Source organism: Halichoerus grypus, chromosome X (genome assembly GCF_964656455.1).
Source record: "Halichoerus grypus chromosome X, mHalGry1.hap1.1, whole genome shotgun sequence".
In the NCBI taxonomy this organism is placed as follows: domain Eukaryota; kingdom Metazoa; phylum Chordata; class Mammalia; order Carnivora; family Phocidae; genus Halichoerus; species Halichoerus grypus.
Window position 1 is genome coordinate 93,584,095 of NC_135727.1, and position 17,440 is coordinate 93,601,534.

A 17,440-nucleotide genomic window follows, 5' to 3' on the forward strand; every position below is an offset into this window, starting at 1 on the left:
AATTCTAGGTTATAGGTGAGGCTTCCAATCAACAGTAGGTTATTAGTAGTTACATTGTTGAGGAGTCCTTACACACAGATTTTCAAATGGGGGGGGTTGGTGCCCATAACCCCCACGTTGTTCAAGGGTCAACTGTCTGAGAAGTGCTGCTCTATATTTGAGGAAATCTGGCAATTTCCAGGTATCCTTTACTCTCCACACTACCTAATTTTACCTTGGCACCAATTCCTCAAACTGCACTTACCTTTGACAACTGTGTAAACAAAATACTTCACATACTTGTTTTAGTGTTTTTGGTTGTATATCACTCCTTCATATTATCAGCATTGTTCTTTATAAACTCATGAAAGATAGAACAGTAGTTGCATAACTGTCTATTTTAAAACTCTAGAACAATTAAATACAGTTTTTAAAAAAAACCTTCAGTAGTACCTTATTAGTAAATTCAAATTACAACCTACTGTAAAGTCTCTTTATCATTCTTTATCTCCCTCCCCGCCCTTCAGGATCAAGATAATCTGCAATGGAGATATTTAGAACATGGCAACCATTATACTCTTAAATTCACAAGAACTTAAACTTTTTCCTAAAACTTCTAATCCTTCAAAAAGCAATGCTCTTGTTGCACAAGAAAGCACTATTTTCATGAAAAGCCCAGTAAGACCTAAAGTGATGGCATAAACGGCACAAGAAACTCAGTAAAAAAAATTGAGAAATATCAAATTTCCATAGTAAGTAAAATATTTAACCAACAATATATTATCTTTTTCTAACAATGTTTATATTCACAAACCAGGATTCAAATGACTTGCAGAGAATACTTTTTTAATAATTTAGACATGACATGTGCCCTGCTGGTAGAGGTCGACAGATTTCTAGTGAGATCCATGCAAATAAATAGGCCAGGATGGGATCACAGACACAGCACCGTTAAGCAGCTGGACCTGACCTCTATGCTGGCCAATCGCTTATAGTGGACTGATTTAGAGGTCCAAACTGAGATTGAAACCTTCAACTTTTCCTGATGACAGACTTCAATTAAAACTTAAAAAAAAAAAAAAAGTTTAATGGTATCATCAGTTACCTATGTCTTAGGATCATAATTACTTTGTACCCTGAAACCCAACCTTGTGTATCTTCCAGTTCATAGCTGATAAAACAGTTCTTTCGCCTAAATTTTCAAATTTTCTTTTGAAGTGCCAATATAAATTCCAACATTTCTCAATGCTCTAATATTTAACAACAACCCATCCCCCCCAAAAATGCACAAAATGAAAACATTGTATCTTGGAAAAAACCCAATAACCTACCTTTAAACTAGACTCATAGTCTGTATTCACTTTGAACATAAGCCCAAGTCGTAAATGAATTTCCTTGGCTCGACAAAAGCTGGGATCAACATAAAGCACCTCCTGAAATGCTTTAATTGCCCTGAAAGAATATAGACATAAGATATCTTAACTTTTTAACACTTGCATGAATTTTTGCTTGGTAGCACAGTAAAACTTCTGCTTTATGCAATATGGTTTTAAAGAAAATGTGTTACGTGAATGTATTATTTTAAAAAAAAAAAAGACTGGGAAGTGGCACCTGGGTCTTTTATATAATTGAAAGTATATCATCTAATACAAAAGGGGAAAAGGAAGATCAGATGAATGTATAATCAATTGTTCAAATAATATTTTATGGCTTAAAATTCTCAGTTTAAATAACTGATTTCATTGTTTCTGGAATTTCCTAGGGGAAAGAGGGGTGGGGCAGGTAGTTTTGTTTTTTAAAGAGGAGAGATTAATCCTGTTTCTAGTCTATTCTGTAAGAGTAAGTCATTTAAAACTTTGTCTTTCATGTTTAGATTTACAATTCATATGTACCTTATTTTTATATGGTGTGAAGTCAGATTTCATTTTTTCCACACAGATACCCAACAGCCCCTGCATCATTTGTAGTAAAGCCCATTCTTAGCACAGCTCTGCAGTGCCACTTTGTCCTAAATCAAATGTCCATTATTTATGTAGGTTCTGGGTTTCTGGGTTCTCTATCATCTATCACTTTCCATTGGTCTATCAGTCTATTTTTGCCCCAAATTCACAATTAAACTTTTATAAATGGTCTTGATTACCAGTAGAGCAAATAACAAGCATAAGGAAGGAACACTTTTCACTGAATACACTTTTATACACCTTAATTTGATCATGTAAATATACTACCTACAAAAAATAAATTAAAATCATGACAAGGAAAAATGTCTACTTTGAATTCTGAAAATTCTAACAGCAGATATAACAATATGTTGTCATTTTAAATCTCTCTACAGTATTTAATTAAGACTTATCCCAAGTACCAGCTAATATATTCTTTGCAAAGCTTTTTATCAACTATTCTCTGCCTCTACTTATCTTAAAGGTGGTTATTTAGAATCTCAGAGGATTCCAAAAGAAAAGTCAATCTTTTATATAGAAAGTTCAAAATATTATACCACAAAACGAGCACAATACCCCCATGTCTTTTAAGTAACTTTATTTTGATTCATGCATTATCTATTTTCCAAAAAAATTGTGTGGGACTATGTACATGGTTATTCTAAAATTAAGGGTTCTAAAGGGTAATGTTGATCATGAGGGGCAGGGGCAATAGGTCTGGCATCAGATACTTTTATACCTGGTAAAATACTTACTTCCTGAAGAGGAGGCTGGGATCTATGTGTGAGATGGCTTTTTAAATGGGTGGGTGTATATGTGTTTTAATATCTGATGTGTACAGGCAGAAGAGGGGAGTCAAAGACCTGACAGAAAAGAATTGGTGTAAATTACCACTCTCATTCAAAGGCAGCTTTCTATTTCTCTCAGACTTCAAGATACTTATCTGCATGTTATTAAGACATTCTCTCTGTACTATTCTCAAAGCTTTCTAATAGGAGGAGGTACAGTTCAGCCTTTATTATTCTCCTGGTCATGACTAGTGCTACCATCTTCTAATAAAACAGGCAACTGTTGGGGGATGGGGGTCAGCATATAAAAGGTTAGGAAGAGAACAACTGCAGCTGTAAATGAGGCCAATTAAAACATGATACAATTGGGAAAGGGTATGCAGGAGTTTGGGGGAAGCTTTTGGGCTAATAGCAATTTTTTATTTCTTGACCCAAATGATGGTTATGAATGTTTATTTTATAAATAACATGTTAAGATGTATACTTCTGTTTATACATTTTTAAAAATGTTATATTTTATAATAAAAATTGAGGGTAATGCTTCATAAAATCCTAATGAACCTTAACTTATGAGATGGGTCAGACAACTCTCTTGTGGAACGGTCAGAACTAAGCAATGTCCACACATGCCAATAAAAAACCCAGGCAGGCCTGAGTCAAAGGTATGAAAGAAAAAGAAGGGAAGTGGAAGACAGCAAAGAAAAGAAATAAAGGAGAAAAAAAGAAGAAAAACTAAGGAAGGGTATGTGAGAAAAGCAGTAAGGAGAACACAGAGCATCAGTAGCAACCCCCGGGAGAAATTATTTCCTACTTGGTCTTACTTTCTATTTCCGGCCTTTCCTCTGAACCCCTAAATTTGTAGAGGTGTTTTACTCCATAGGTGCCTTTCGTGCAGACATCTTATCCACTTAGTTCACAATGTCACATAAATGCAAAGAAACACAGGTTTATTTTAACAAGTTTTCTATGTATGTTAACACACTAGAAATTAAAAAAAAAAAAAAACCATTAACCTATAAGCAAAAACCTGTATTCCAACATACTAGTCTGGGCTACCCTATGTTTATTCTTTAAGGACTATTAAAAGTGTCCATGAGGGGCACCTGGGTGGCGCAGTTGGTTAAACAGCCAACTCTTGACTTTTGGCTTAGTTCGTGATCTCAGGGTTGTGAGATCGATCCCCGTATCAGGCTGCACTCAGCTCGGAGTCTGCTTAAGACTCTCTCTTCTCGGGACGCCTGGGTGGCTCAGTCGGTTAAGTGTCTGCCTTCGGCTCGGGTCTTGATCCCAGGGTCCTGGAATTGAGTCCCGCATTGGGCTCCATGCTCAGCGGGGAGCCTGCTTCTCCCTCTGCCTGCAGCTCCCCTGGCTTGTGCTTGCTCTCTCTCTCTCTCTGACAAATATATAAAATTGTTAAAAAAAAAAAAAAAAAAGACTCTTTCTTCTCCCTCTGCCACCCACCCCCCCCCCGCCACAGCTCACTCACTCTTGCAAATAAATAAATCTTTAAAAAATAAATAAATAAAAAGTGCCCATGAGATGGTATGGCCAATATATATCGAATCATCAAGTTCTTGTTGTTTCAAAGTTTTCCTCAAATTCAATACCTTGCAGACCAAATCTTCAATATCTCATTACTAGATTACTGAAATAGATACACTCTTTAAGGACACCCTCACTCTGCTCTGGCTTACCTATGTTTCCTCAAACATGTGCGTCCTGTAACTGCCTACTAACCATGATACTCTAAGTCAAATCTCCATGTAGTATTTAAGTTCTGTGAGCAGAACCTAGTACCTATTCAACTCTACTCCCAGTTATGACCCAATACTATTCTTCCTCAGCTATGACCTGGCTTATTTCGGGAATTTCTTTATGCAAATACTGGCCCTCTTGACTTCACTGCTTCTCCTCAGGATGGTCTCCTAATCTGAAATATTTTTATTCTTCTATTTCACCCTAAATCCACTGTTACCTAAAAGACTGACCACCCAAACTCAATAACAACTATGCTTTGCTTAGTGTTAACCAGCAGTTAGGTCCACTTTATAATCAAATCATTTTATTCTCTATGTAGTGGTATACTACTCTCCAGTTTTTCCAAGTGGCCTATTCTTTGAGGTCCACACTCCTCTTTTATCTTTAATGGTCTAAATAATACAGAGAACGGTTAAATTTAATAGATGTTTACTAATGCCATCACTTTTATAGTTGGTTGACTGGGCTTCTCGTGGGGGGAGGAGACAGCAATGCTCCACAGTCTATTTACTGAGCTCCTCTCATCTAACAAAATATATCTAGGTTCATTTTCATTTCCTTTTCTAAGCTTTTTACCCAACTTCCAGGTGTGCTTCCTCAGTTTTTTCCCACCTTAGGGGAAAAAAGGAAAAAGAGGGGTGGGTGGGTGGGTGTGTGTGTGTGTGTGTGTGTGTGTGACAGAGGAGTATGTGGAAAAAATAGGTTATCATTCAGACTACATTCTAATTTTGGTCATCATTTTACCACGTTCTTATCTCACCAAACTGTATGTAGCCAGAGCATGATCTCTGCACCACAAACTAGACTAAAAACACCAACACATATAAATTCTGCTGACCTCAGTATTCTGATGACAGAGAATTTCAGAACATGAGAAATGGCTACCCAAAACTATAAAATATTTTCATGATACAATGCCTGGAAAGGTTTACACTTTTCAAATATTAAAGCATATTCTCTAGCAATAATTTTGGTGATATAAAACACTACATCCTTTAGATTTTGAGAAAAAATGCCAATGATAATTATGCACAGCAATATGCACTTTTTGTTTTTACAGTCATTAAAAAGAAAAAGCTTCCTCAGGACTTTACCAAACTATAGTAAAAATAATATTAACTAAATGTCCCTAGCACAGTTTCAGTACATTTGGAAAGAGACATAATAAAACTTTTAACTTTTCTAAGGCTAATAAAGCTGAGTCTGGAGATTTCCCTCAGGGATATCTGAAGGGATAAATGGTCTAATACCACAGAATTTCATACTAATAAAAGGGCGAATATTCTAACTCTAAATCAGTAATAACATGTATACACGCAACAGATAAATACTTCCACATACAGATATTATGAAACGTAGAGGTTCCTTTTAAATGAGACAAATGAAAGATTTGATGAATCAAAGAGACAGGCAAGGCAGGATTTTTAAAGGTGGAGATGGTAAGAGAAAGCAGACCAAACACAATAAACGGCACAAAAGTTACATAGGTAAAAAAATGCTCAATACGTTTCCAGGGAAATGTTAATACAGTGTGACTGACACAAAGAATATATTTAGGGGAACAGGAGGCAAGAAGGACCATCTGAGGCCGAACCAGAGAGGACCTTAAATGTGAAGCTAAGTTAGAATATCACACAAGAGTTCTTCACATTGTCATTTGCTAATGTGTTACTTCATGGCTTTTTTTGCTCTTTAGCCAGTCTTCATTTCATCACCCCAGACAGTGGGAGACATTTTTTCCTTCCCCTCTTGCAAAGGTTTATGTTTTTATCCATAATTTCCCTGAAGCTTAATTAGTCCAAGCCCTTCCAAATTCTCTCTGACAATCTATGTGTCACTGGTAAGCATAACTTTACCAGAACTGCCTTAGTTAAATGCTAGTTTTGTCAAAACAGAAGTGTACATAATAAATAACACATGTTAACATAAACTGTTTCATTTTAATGGAACTATACTTAAGCTTTTCATCTAAGAGCATTACTTTGTATTATGATAGCTCAAAAACATTTATTAAGTTTTTGCCAGACTCCATGCTAGACAAGCTTCAGGATCAATGGTAGTATTACGAAGACATTAGGTTCATTTGCACCCGAAGTGGTCACCACAATGGAGAACAGATATTCCTACACTTTTAAGAACACTTGTGATTGGTACAGTACTTAAGGAATTAACCCTAAAAAAACACTTCACTTGTACTGTGTTAATACTTCTATGTTTCTAATCTCACCGCCACCTCGTTCCCCTAACCCTTTTTAATGTCAACAATAATCACTATATTTCCTTACCAGGCCTATCAATTAGATTTGGGAGCTTAATTTCCAAAATCCTATGCTTATAGCATAGAATTATGTATCTCTTAAATTTGCCACCGTAAGACCCTTCTGATACTGATCAATGGGAATACAAAAGGTTGCAGGCTAGAAAGAGAGGAATGATATGAATTTTCAGATGGATATATTTAGAAGTATGGCTATAAGCTATAATAATTTATTACTGTATGTATTTCAATTCCTCTCACCCAAGGACACAGGTTTCTCACTATAAGGCAAGAAGAAACTCAGTTCAAGGTACCCCAAGCAATGTGCCCCTTTCAAGAGCAAGAACAAGTGAAGGCATGGGCGTGCATTCATGCACCTGTAAAGGAATGGCTGTATAAAGACTGGTTCTAGCTCTCTGATGTTCCTATTTTACTTTGTGCTTCTGTATCTTTCCCCTTCTGGGCATCTTTTTTAACTCTGGTCGCACAATACGGAGTAAAATCAATAGTAAAACTGAATAATCATCGTTAAGTACAATGAGGATGTTACAGTTGCTCTACTACTTTCTGACATGGGCTCCTCCAAGAAGAGAATGCAACTGAAAACTGGAAAAACTGACCAAATAACAAGTGATCTAGAAGCTAACCCATAAAATCAACTCCAAAAGAAACAATGGACAGACTATAGCAAGAAACAAGGCAAACAAGTTAACAGATAAAACTATACTTAATAAAATTGTTCTCAATAATATTAAGTCACTGTCACCAACCCCAACACACATGTTGGTCGCACACATTATCACCAAATACTTATTAACCTAGCAAACGCCAACAGACACCATTACCAAGTATCAAATTTTACTTAAACTACAAATATACTAAAGATAAAACATTCTGAGACATCCTAGGCAGATCCTTAGAGCTGACAATACAAAAAAGGGCATAACACACTCTTCTCTAGAAAAATTTTTTCAACATATCCCAAAATTTCATGTAAATAATTTCAGGGAAAAGAAAAATGCCTGATCCCAGCAGTTAACAGCTACTACAAATAAAACCAAATAAAACACACAGTCTTAACCTAAGGAAGTTCCTAACACTTAAGGCTGTATTCTGAAACTCACCAAGCAACTACTCCATGCTTTCTAATTCTGCAGCTGTTCAAGAAATGCAAGATAAGTTAAAGGATGGGACACGAGAGTTTGTGGAAAAAAACATCTGACCAGCAGGAGAGAAAACACATAGCTAGGATGGATTCAGACAGGGTGTGAAATATGTCATTTTAGGAAGCAGCTAGAGTTGAAACTTAAGATGTGAGAAAATGGTGGTGACCAGGACAGGATCAACAGACCAGAGGGCACTTGTTAATTCAGACACTGCATTGTCCTTTTATCATTCAGTTTCATTTCTTAGGTCAACTGAAGGATACAGATATCATATACAGATAAGGAATCATATGATATAATGTTCCACAGCTACAAGTCTCCTAAGTTGACATGGTCACGGACTTAATGAAAGTAATCCAATTTTGAACTGATGATGGTTTCACTTCATTACTGATTTTACGTCTCTATCTTCAATCTACAGGGAGCTCACACGTTATCAAAGGTAGGTGAAAAACCGCCTGTGTGTGGTATACATGTCCATTCCTAAACTGTAGAGTTCCTTGCCTCAGGTTTCACATAAATTACTTCTGGCTAGCCATAAAGAATGTACCAATGTGCCCAGGAGAACAACTGCGAAAACTGATTAAAAAAATAACTACCTGTCAATCTTCAAACCTGGGGACACAGTACAATAGAAACAACATTAGACTGGGGAATCTGAACATAACCTCGCTTCTGCCACTAAACAGTTACATAATATTCAGTTACACACACACCTTGCTTTCGTTATCTACAAAATTAAGGGAATAAACTAAGTTCTCTAAAACCACTTCTGGTTCTGAAAGTTTAGAATTGTGTATTCTATGAATAGGATCTTCAAGAAACTAAGACTCTTTTAAAACAGTCCTAATCTATCCTTGGTTTTAAATATGAAGCACTAGACATGAGGTTAGGAGGCTTAAGTTTAGGATTGCTCTACAGTAATGGATAATTTAAGAGAAAAAAATTACAAAGCTTCTTTATAAAGATCAATTAAAGTTTTGTAAAGTTTACAAACAAAATGAGTGATCTGAATGATTACAATACTCTATATATACACACAGGTATTCTCTAACAATGCAGTGCTTCCACAGATGATCAAAACCCAACAGAACCAAAAGCAAAGAGGGAAGAAAAAGCACACAGAAAAAGTCATCCATGTCTACAGTTTCACCTTTAGGGAAACCATACTGAATCACTGCCAATACATATTTTAAAGCTCTGTAATAAATACCCAGGGTGCCCAACAGGTACATGACAGGGTTATAACCTTTGGTCAAAACCTCGCTTTGGACTCTCAGAGCATTCGCTCAGGTTAAAATTATGGAGAACAAAAGAGACTCTGATAAAATTGCATATGCTTCAAATAAAAAATGTCTGGAAAGGGCTTTATGGTTTACAAAATATACATTATCTCATCTGATCATCAAAACTCTGTGAAGTAGAAAAGGCAAGTGACTACAACGCACTTAAAAAAAAAAAAAATCACACACACACGCGCGCACACACACACACAAGAAAAACAGACCTAGGGAGTCTATTTAACTCAAGATCAAATTAAGGGACAGCGCTGAGACCAGAATGCCTCTCTTCCAACTCAAATTCTATGTTAATTCCATTGGAGAACATTATTATCTTGTCTCATAAACAAGAAAAGCAACAAGGGGGCAAAGGCCATAACAAAAGGGCCCTACACTTTACAGTTTATAAGATCTTATATATTCCTATCATATTTAATCTCTGACTCTGAAGGTATACCATTATTCCTATTTTATAAATGAGAGAATTGAGAGCTTGTAATCTGGTGCCTAGTTACTGGAAATTGGAAAATACTAGTGCACACATATATGTATATTGGGGTATGTATGTTGGAGGGGGCGGTAAGCAGCCAATCTTATCTAAAAGTTTGAAAAGGTAAACATACTGGTCATCAAAGATCATTTACCCACAGACCTTGAGATGTGAGAGCATAGTCATTCTCCAGTTCAAATAATCTGGGGACCACTAGTCCATAATGAGTGAGAAATTCCAAAAGCTTTCCAATCTAAGCCTTCTTTAATCAGAATCTCATACTATATTCTTTTATAAACATATACAACTCTAACAATCTAAAGTGAGTCAGTATCTCTGAAGGAACAATCTAATCAGTTCAAGAGATTACTTAAAACTGTAGGCTTAGTGACATTAAAATACTTTGTATTTATTATACATACACACAAAATATCAAACAAAACAAGCCATTTACTAGAAATAATGGGAGTTATTAGTTTTATGTCAACTTACCACTGAAATGCATTGTAATGGAAGTAGACCAAACCAAGACCATATAAAAAGGCAGCATTCTGTAAATAAAAGGAAAAAGAGACTTAGGAAAACCATTTAACTTGGGAGAGATTCTCTGGTTTCTTTTTAATCAAACCTGCCCTGGAATTAAAAAAAAAAAAAAAAAAACCCTGTCAGCAGAATTCCATGGGAACATGTTAAATAAAAACCTATTATTCAGGAATAAGAAAATGTTTGAATTATGGTATCCTATTCTCTCTTGCTTCCATCTGTATTCTTTCTCTGGTTCTTTGTTTCTTTAACTACATTTAATTTTATGTTCAGTGCTGCCAGGAAGGTAGTTACAATGCAAAGGAAATGCACAATATAAACCTAGAACAAATTTTAGTGTTTAAAAAAAAAAACCCCACACATGCTAAAATGACACCTAGCCATTTACATTTGGGGCTTTAACATCAGTGATTCCTGGGGCACCTGGGTGGCTCAGTCAGTTAAGCGTCCAGCTCTTGATTTCGGCTTAGGTCATCATCTCAGGGTCCTGAGATTCAGCCCCACTTGGGCTCCCCGCTTAGCGGGGAGTCTGCTTGAGATTTCTCTCCCTCTCCCTCTGCTTCTCTCCCCACCCCACCGTGCCTGCGCTCTCTAAAAAATAAATAAATCTTTAAAAAAATGTAAAAATAAAAAGTAAATAAACATCAGTGATTCATTTTTTAGTACAAAACAGAAAGATGCTTATCCAGACTCATTCTGACCTCTGGCCTCCAAATAGGAACTAGCTAGCTACTCCCTTTTTTCAAAAAGGGCAAATGTTTGAGTATCTATTACATGTTTTGCCAACACATAAGCAAATCTGTTTTGGTAAACCTTATTTGTTTAAAAATAATAATAAAGCTTTCACACTGATCCTTGTGAAGAAATTTCTACAAACCTATATTCTAAAACCTGAAAATTTAAGACTTTTAATAAAATGCTTCTTGCCATACAGCCTTGGGTTGTATTTCCCCAGAAGCACACCCTGAGACAGAAGGTTTTAAATATAAGTAGTTTATCTGGGAAGTTGCCCTAGGAAATACCAATAAGGGAGTGGAGAAGTGAGGCAGGGAAGGGAAGGACGCCAATGAAGGGTGCAATATGGCTGGTTATACAACTGGGTCTGAATCCTGCTGGGGATCTTTAGTAGACAGCGTGGAACATTCCTAAATCATCTTGCCCTAGGTGTGAGGGACTAGAGTATTTATCCCACAATTGCTATCAGTCACTGGTTAGAGGGGAAAAAAAAAAAAAATCAGTGATGTTTAAAGTGTAAACAAAAGTGTAAACAGCTGGGTGACTTTTTGGCCTGCAATTAATTTTTTTTAATACTAAACTTTGTTCTAGGATTATATTGTGCACTTCCTCTGACTTTCAAGTACCCTTCTGGAAACACTGAAAAATGTTTAAGTATATCTTAGAATGTAATAAATATGAAGATTTAATTTCATTAAATCCTCATTACCCCCAGCTTTCCAAATGAGAAAATTACATGCTACGAGAGCATTCATAGATGTGGGGATTCACACAAAGGTCTCAGACAACATCTATTTCAAAAGTTGATTATTTAAAAAAATTTTTTTAATTTGCTTGGAACTGGTTTTAATCAGGATCATTCATTTATCACCCCATCCCCCACCCCCTGAAATAATCTGAGCATTTACTAGGTGTCAGGGACAATACTCAAGGGTTGAGCAAGCCAAACTGATAAAAACATACTTCCCTGCTGTCAAGAAGTATGCAACCTAGTCTGTGCAGGTGATGGGGAGTGGGGAGAACAGTGATATTCAGAATGCAGGAGTAGTTAATTCCGAGTCATGCAGTGTTCGACCCAGAAAGTCTAGATCTGAAAGACAACTGTCTTCTCAGGTGAGAGAGACTGCAGGGAAGGGAGCACGGCTGATTAACATCTGTCACGGACTGAGGTAATTACCAGAGAAGGTGGGGTGGGGTGTGGTGGAATTTACGGAGGAGCATTTCTGCTTTCAAGAAATACCTGGCATCTCCCAATAGTCCTTACTTTGTTCCTAGCTTATCCTTCCCACTCTAGGAAATCTTACCCTATCCCTGCCACCTTATAAATTCTATCAATTATTCAAGATCTATTTTAAATGGCATCTTCCCCATGAAGCTCTGTTGCTTCTCCCACCTCAACCCAGAAGTAATCTTTCCAACCTCTAAATTTGGCCCCTGCACAATGCCTCTATCCTAAGACATTATTAATAGTAAGAACTTAATTTAATGCAAAATGCTAATATCATCATTTCTTTTTGAAGGTTCAAACAACTCTATGAGGTGGTGGAGGGCTTCCTTTATAGAATAAAGAAACAAGGATCAGAAAGATTAAACAACTTGCTTAAAAAGACAGGTACTAAGTAGTGGACACAGGAACTGAATCTAGGCCTGCCTCCAGGGTTCACTCTTAACTACTATATTTTTGTTATTTGTGTACTGACTAAACCCCATCTCATCAGACAAAAATGCCACAAAGGCAGGAATGCTAATCATGTGTGTATCCCGTTATCACCTAGCACAGTGCCTTCTACACAGCAGATGCCCAAAGGTTTAGTAAACTGAATCACCCAGTATTTAAGCTCAGTTATTAAACTCAGCTCCCTAGATGACACAGAATTAGTATGAGGAACGGTTCCTATTAACCAGGAGCTTATATATCTCAGCAAGGAATTAAATCTCATTTTTCCGTAACAGTAAACCATGTAATTCAAACTTTTATTGAGCATCTATTATGAGTCATAGCAGAGTTATCAGCACTAGGAAGACAGTAGTGAGCAGACAAAAATCCCTATCCTCAATGAATTTACAATTTAATGACAAAAGATTATGAAATTAAGTGCATAATAATACATTCCAAGCTACAACCATTTAAGAGTTAATGAAGTATAATAAGGACTAGGAAAACAGGTAGTACACTTGGGTACTGTTCTCAAGGATAGCTGGGAAAGGAGAAGGAAAAACAAGCCATCTCAGCCAGAGGTTCTAACACCCATCTTTAGAAACAGTGACCTGGAGGTGTGAACGGCTATATGCTCTTAAATAAATGAATTCCTTCCCAATATACAATCTCACCACAAATGCCAATAGCATCCCCACTGAGAAACAAAGGTTTATGGAAAAAGATGACCTGAGCCAAGGCATTGATATGGAAATTAATTTAAATACGATGTAGTCATTCTTCAACCTATACTATGAAGAGTTAAGGGAGTAACTTTCTGGGAAATGTACTATTTAGTAAATATACTCCTGCTTCAATACAAATCTTTAGAGGTTAGAGTATCCATACCAGGAGTCAGCAAACTATGGCACACAGATGAAATCCAGCCAGGCACCTGCTTTTGTAAGTAAGTTTTACCAGAACATAGCTACACCCACCCATTTACTTATTGTCTATGGCTGCTTCCAGCTCCAAAAGCACAACTGAATAGTTGCAAAAGAGAGACTATCAGGCTTACAAAAAAGCCCAAAATATTTACTATCTGGCCTTTTACAAAAGAAGTTTGCCAACCTCTGACCTTGACTGTATTACAGTACCCATCACAACCCCAAATTAAGAAATTATAACCTGATGAGATTGCTATCAACTTACACTGAAGGTTCTTTTAGTGTGTCTACAGTAAAGTTATTGTCACGGATGTGGTTCATTAAGTTAGCAGTTCACCAATACCAGAGTCCATAGTAGTGTTTTCACTGATCCCCAACATAGCTCTTAAAGAAACTCCTTGGGGCGCCTGGGTGGCTCAGTCAGTTAAGTGTCTGCCTTCTGCTCAGGTCATGATCTCAAGGTCCTGGGATCAAGCCCCATGTCGGGCTCTCTGCTCAGCAGGAATCTGCTTCTCCCTCTACCCCTCCCCCATCCTGCTCATTCGCTTGCTCTCTCTCATAAATAAATAAAATCTTTCAAAAATGAACAAAGTTGGAATGCTGGCAACCCTTTAATTAGAGCAGAGCTGGCAGGTACTGAAAATAGCTGAGAGCTGTGACTGTACAAGACTGGGGATGTGCCTTTCTAAGGAAGAGGATTAGGATGCAGGTACTCATGTTTAATTTTCTTAAAATCGAGACTACAGCACTCCTGCTAGTAGTGCAGCAGCCAAGCTGAGAGCTTTTCTCTTTCCTAAAAAGGTTGTGATTATATTCCCATTATCTAGAAAAAAATTTAAGTGAAACAGTAAGACTTTCAGGTCATACAGACATAATTGTAATTCCCTTATTAGCCAATTAACATGAGTAATTTGTATTACTAGTACAGTCTATTTTGCAACAACATGTACCTTCCCCCTTACTGTTTTCTATCCTCTTAGGATCAGACAAAATACATTTCTCAGCCTCCCTTGCAGCTAGGAATGCTCAAATTACTACATTCTCACCAGTGAGGTATGTATGATCTCATGATTCCCTTAAAGGAAAGCGTTGTTGCCCTGTTTCCTCCTTCTCTGACCAGTTCCTCAGAATGCAGAACCAGTTCCAAGGCATAAGAAAAAGACAACTCAAGAAAGGAAAAACAGAGACCAATTCCAATTATGAACAAAAATGCAAAGATACTGGGGCACCTGGGTGCCTCAGTCGGTTGAGCTTCCAGCTCTTGGTTTTGGCTCAGGTCATGATCTCAGGGCTCAGCAGCAAGTCTGCTTGGGATTCCCTCCCTCTGCCACTCCCTCCACTTGCACTTGCTCTCTCTCTCAAATAAATAATTAAAAAAAAAAAAAAAGTAAAGATATTACATATTAGTGACCCCATTCACCTAACAATGATAAAAACTTATTACCAATTTGAACTTACCTCAGAAATACAAGATTGGTTTAAACAGAAAAAATATAAAACTATCTCAGTGGCTGCAGAATAAGCATTTGCACACAGAAGAAAAATGCTGACATTTAAAGTGGTATTTTTAACAGTTGGCTTTTGGTAAAGAAGTTCCTTTCTCTTCTTAGTTTGTTATTTACAAAAAAAAAAAAAAGTAACTTTAAGTAATCATACTTAATGGTAAAACATTTAAAACATTCCCTTTAAAAAGGGAAACAACAAATGTACTCTATCACCTCTTTCAATCAATACTGTGCTGGCATCCTAATTACCACAATAGCAGGCAAAAAGATAAAAAAATTGGAAATAACAAAATAACCATTAATTACAAAGGCAGGATAGTCTACATAGAAAATCCAAAGTAACATAGTCAAATCAGCCAAGTTAGTAAAAGTTAGTGAAACTGCTCAATAAATTTAACATATAAAAGCCAACTGCATTTCTATATATAAGCAGAGATTTAAAAAATTAAAAGGACATTTATAATAGCAATAAAGCTGTAAAATATAAAATATACCTTATAATATGCACAAGAACTTCATGGAAAAATGACAAAATTTTATTGAGAAAGACAGTAGTCTCTTTACAATGAGGTTTTTTTTTTTTTAATGTACAAAGTCAATGCAATTTCAATCAATCCAAAGTCATTGTGTTTTATTTAACTTTAGGACTCTAATTTCCAGCACTACAGAAACTGACTAGATATTGAACAAATACTGAAACAAATCTAAGCCTCCAGATCTGTGCTACCTGTTGTAAACCCATTTACCATCTATCCGGCCCTTGCCTTTCTTTCCGCAACTTGAGTCCTATACCCCCAACAATAACCCTAGGCTCTAAAACAGGAGTCCACAAACTATAGCCAGTCAAATTTTTTCTTTTAAGCCCAAGAGCTAAAAATAATTTTTACATTTTATAATGGTTACATTGTAACTGATTGATTAAATATCTACAAAACAGCTGATGTTGTCTCTTGGCCCACAAAGCCTAAAACATTTACTATTTCATTCTTTTAAGAAAGTTTTTGGACCTCTGCTCTAGACCAAGAACTTGAGAACTCCCTAAACACCTACTGATTGTACTTTCAGGTGCTGGCTCAGTTTTCTTCTTGGAAAGCCTCTCCAGGTCTTCTAGCTGGAAAACTGCCATTAATCCTTCCCTCAAATTGCAACTTCTCTGTGGAGTGTTTCTAATCCCCACTCAGACCTTCCCCCACCCTTTATTCAAAGACACACACTTCCACCCCCCTCATGGCCCTCAACACCTCCAATATATCACTTACCAAAAACATATGCTTATTTGTGTCTCCCCTCACAAGAATATGGGCAACTTGAGAGCAGGAACTATCTTACTTACCCCTGTGTATTGGCAACAAAGCCCTCGTCTATGAATGTAAAAGCCAGTTAGTGACTGACGTAACTACTGTAATAGAAAAAGTCACTGAAAAGTCAGAAGATGAGTGCAGATTCCACGAGTTCCCTAGTTTCTGCAACTTTTTATCAATGGTTCTTTCAGATAAGCATACTACCGTAATTCAAAAGCTTTTCTTTCTTAAATTCAAGTGGGGAAAAAAGGGAGAAAGGGTAGGTTTTATGTATTTTAAAAGTTCACAATTATAAATAAAAGTATATCAGAATTGTTTAATAAAGTATACTTAATAGAAGTCATCAGGAAGCAACAGAACTTCCTCCCATTTTAACATGTAGCTTACCATCTTCTATTTGTATAATCAAATACATAGCAGCATGAACAGCATACACACAATTTTTCATTCCTACCTTTCTACTTCATACTATAAACCATAACAGCAATTTCTAAACTTTCCTGACTCATGAAAGACCTTAGGTTTTGCTGCTATTGTTGAAGGGGATCAGGACATGGTACTCCAAAGTATGCCACTTTGGTGTAAGAATTATTTTGGGCTGAAGGCATCTGAGTTCCTCGAATCCCTCATATGTTAAAAGCAGAGCCTCCTAAAAGAACCCAAGTGTCATAACCCCCTCCCAGAGAGGAACTCTGACTTTGTCACAAGACTATCATATCTCCCATCTAGACTCCTAAGGGCTCATTTATTTTCCGAAAAAAGCTGTTTTCCTGTAAGTGCCCTTTCTCCCTCTCATCACCTACTAAGTTGGTATATAGCTCCAAATTCTAGCCACCCTTGGAGTTACTCATCACTGAGTTCTCCCACAGGTATATATGCACTGCATGTGTAAACTGTTTTTTTTCCCCTCCTGTTAATCCGCCTGTTTTAAGGAATTCATAGGCCCTAGCCTAAGAACCTAAGTAGTCAGAAGAAAGATTTTCTTCCCTACATTTTTTTTTTTTAATTATTATGCCATTTCTTCACGGTAAATAGAGTTGTTGAGTAAATAAGCTTTTATTATTAGCTAGTATTACAAAGGTATTTATTATAATCACTAATAGTAAACATGTAAT

The 17,440-nt window shown here is 36.6% G+C and overlaps 1 protein-coding gene across 9 annotated transcripts in view; it reads right to left on the reverse strand.

Moving 5' to 3' along the window:
* Positions 1–17,440, reverse strand: part of KDM6A (lysine demethylase 6A) — a 201,420-nt gene that overhangs the window by 95,323 nt on the left and 88,657 nt on the right. For all 9 annotated transcript variants that reach the window (XR_013444622.1, XM_078064293.1, XM_078064296.1 and 6 more), the window contains exons 5-6: positions 10,151–10,209; positions 1,311–1,431 (exon numbers count right to left, since the gene is read on the reverse strand). Coding sequence is in view for 8 of the 9 variants with exons in the window: in XM_078064293.1 (XP_077920419.1) it covers positions 1,311–1,431; positions 10,151–10,209 (180 nt within the window). In the remaining variant the exon portion in view is untranslated. The remainder of the gene's footprint in view (positions 1–1,310; positions 1,432–10,150; positions 10,210–17,440) is intronic.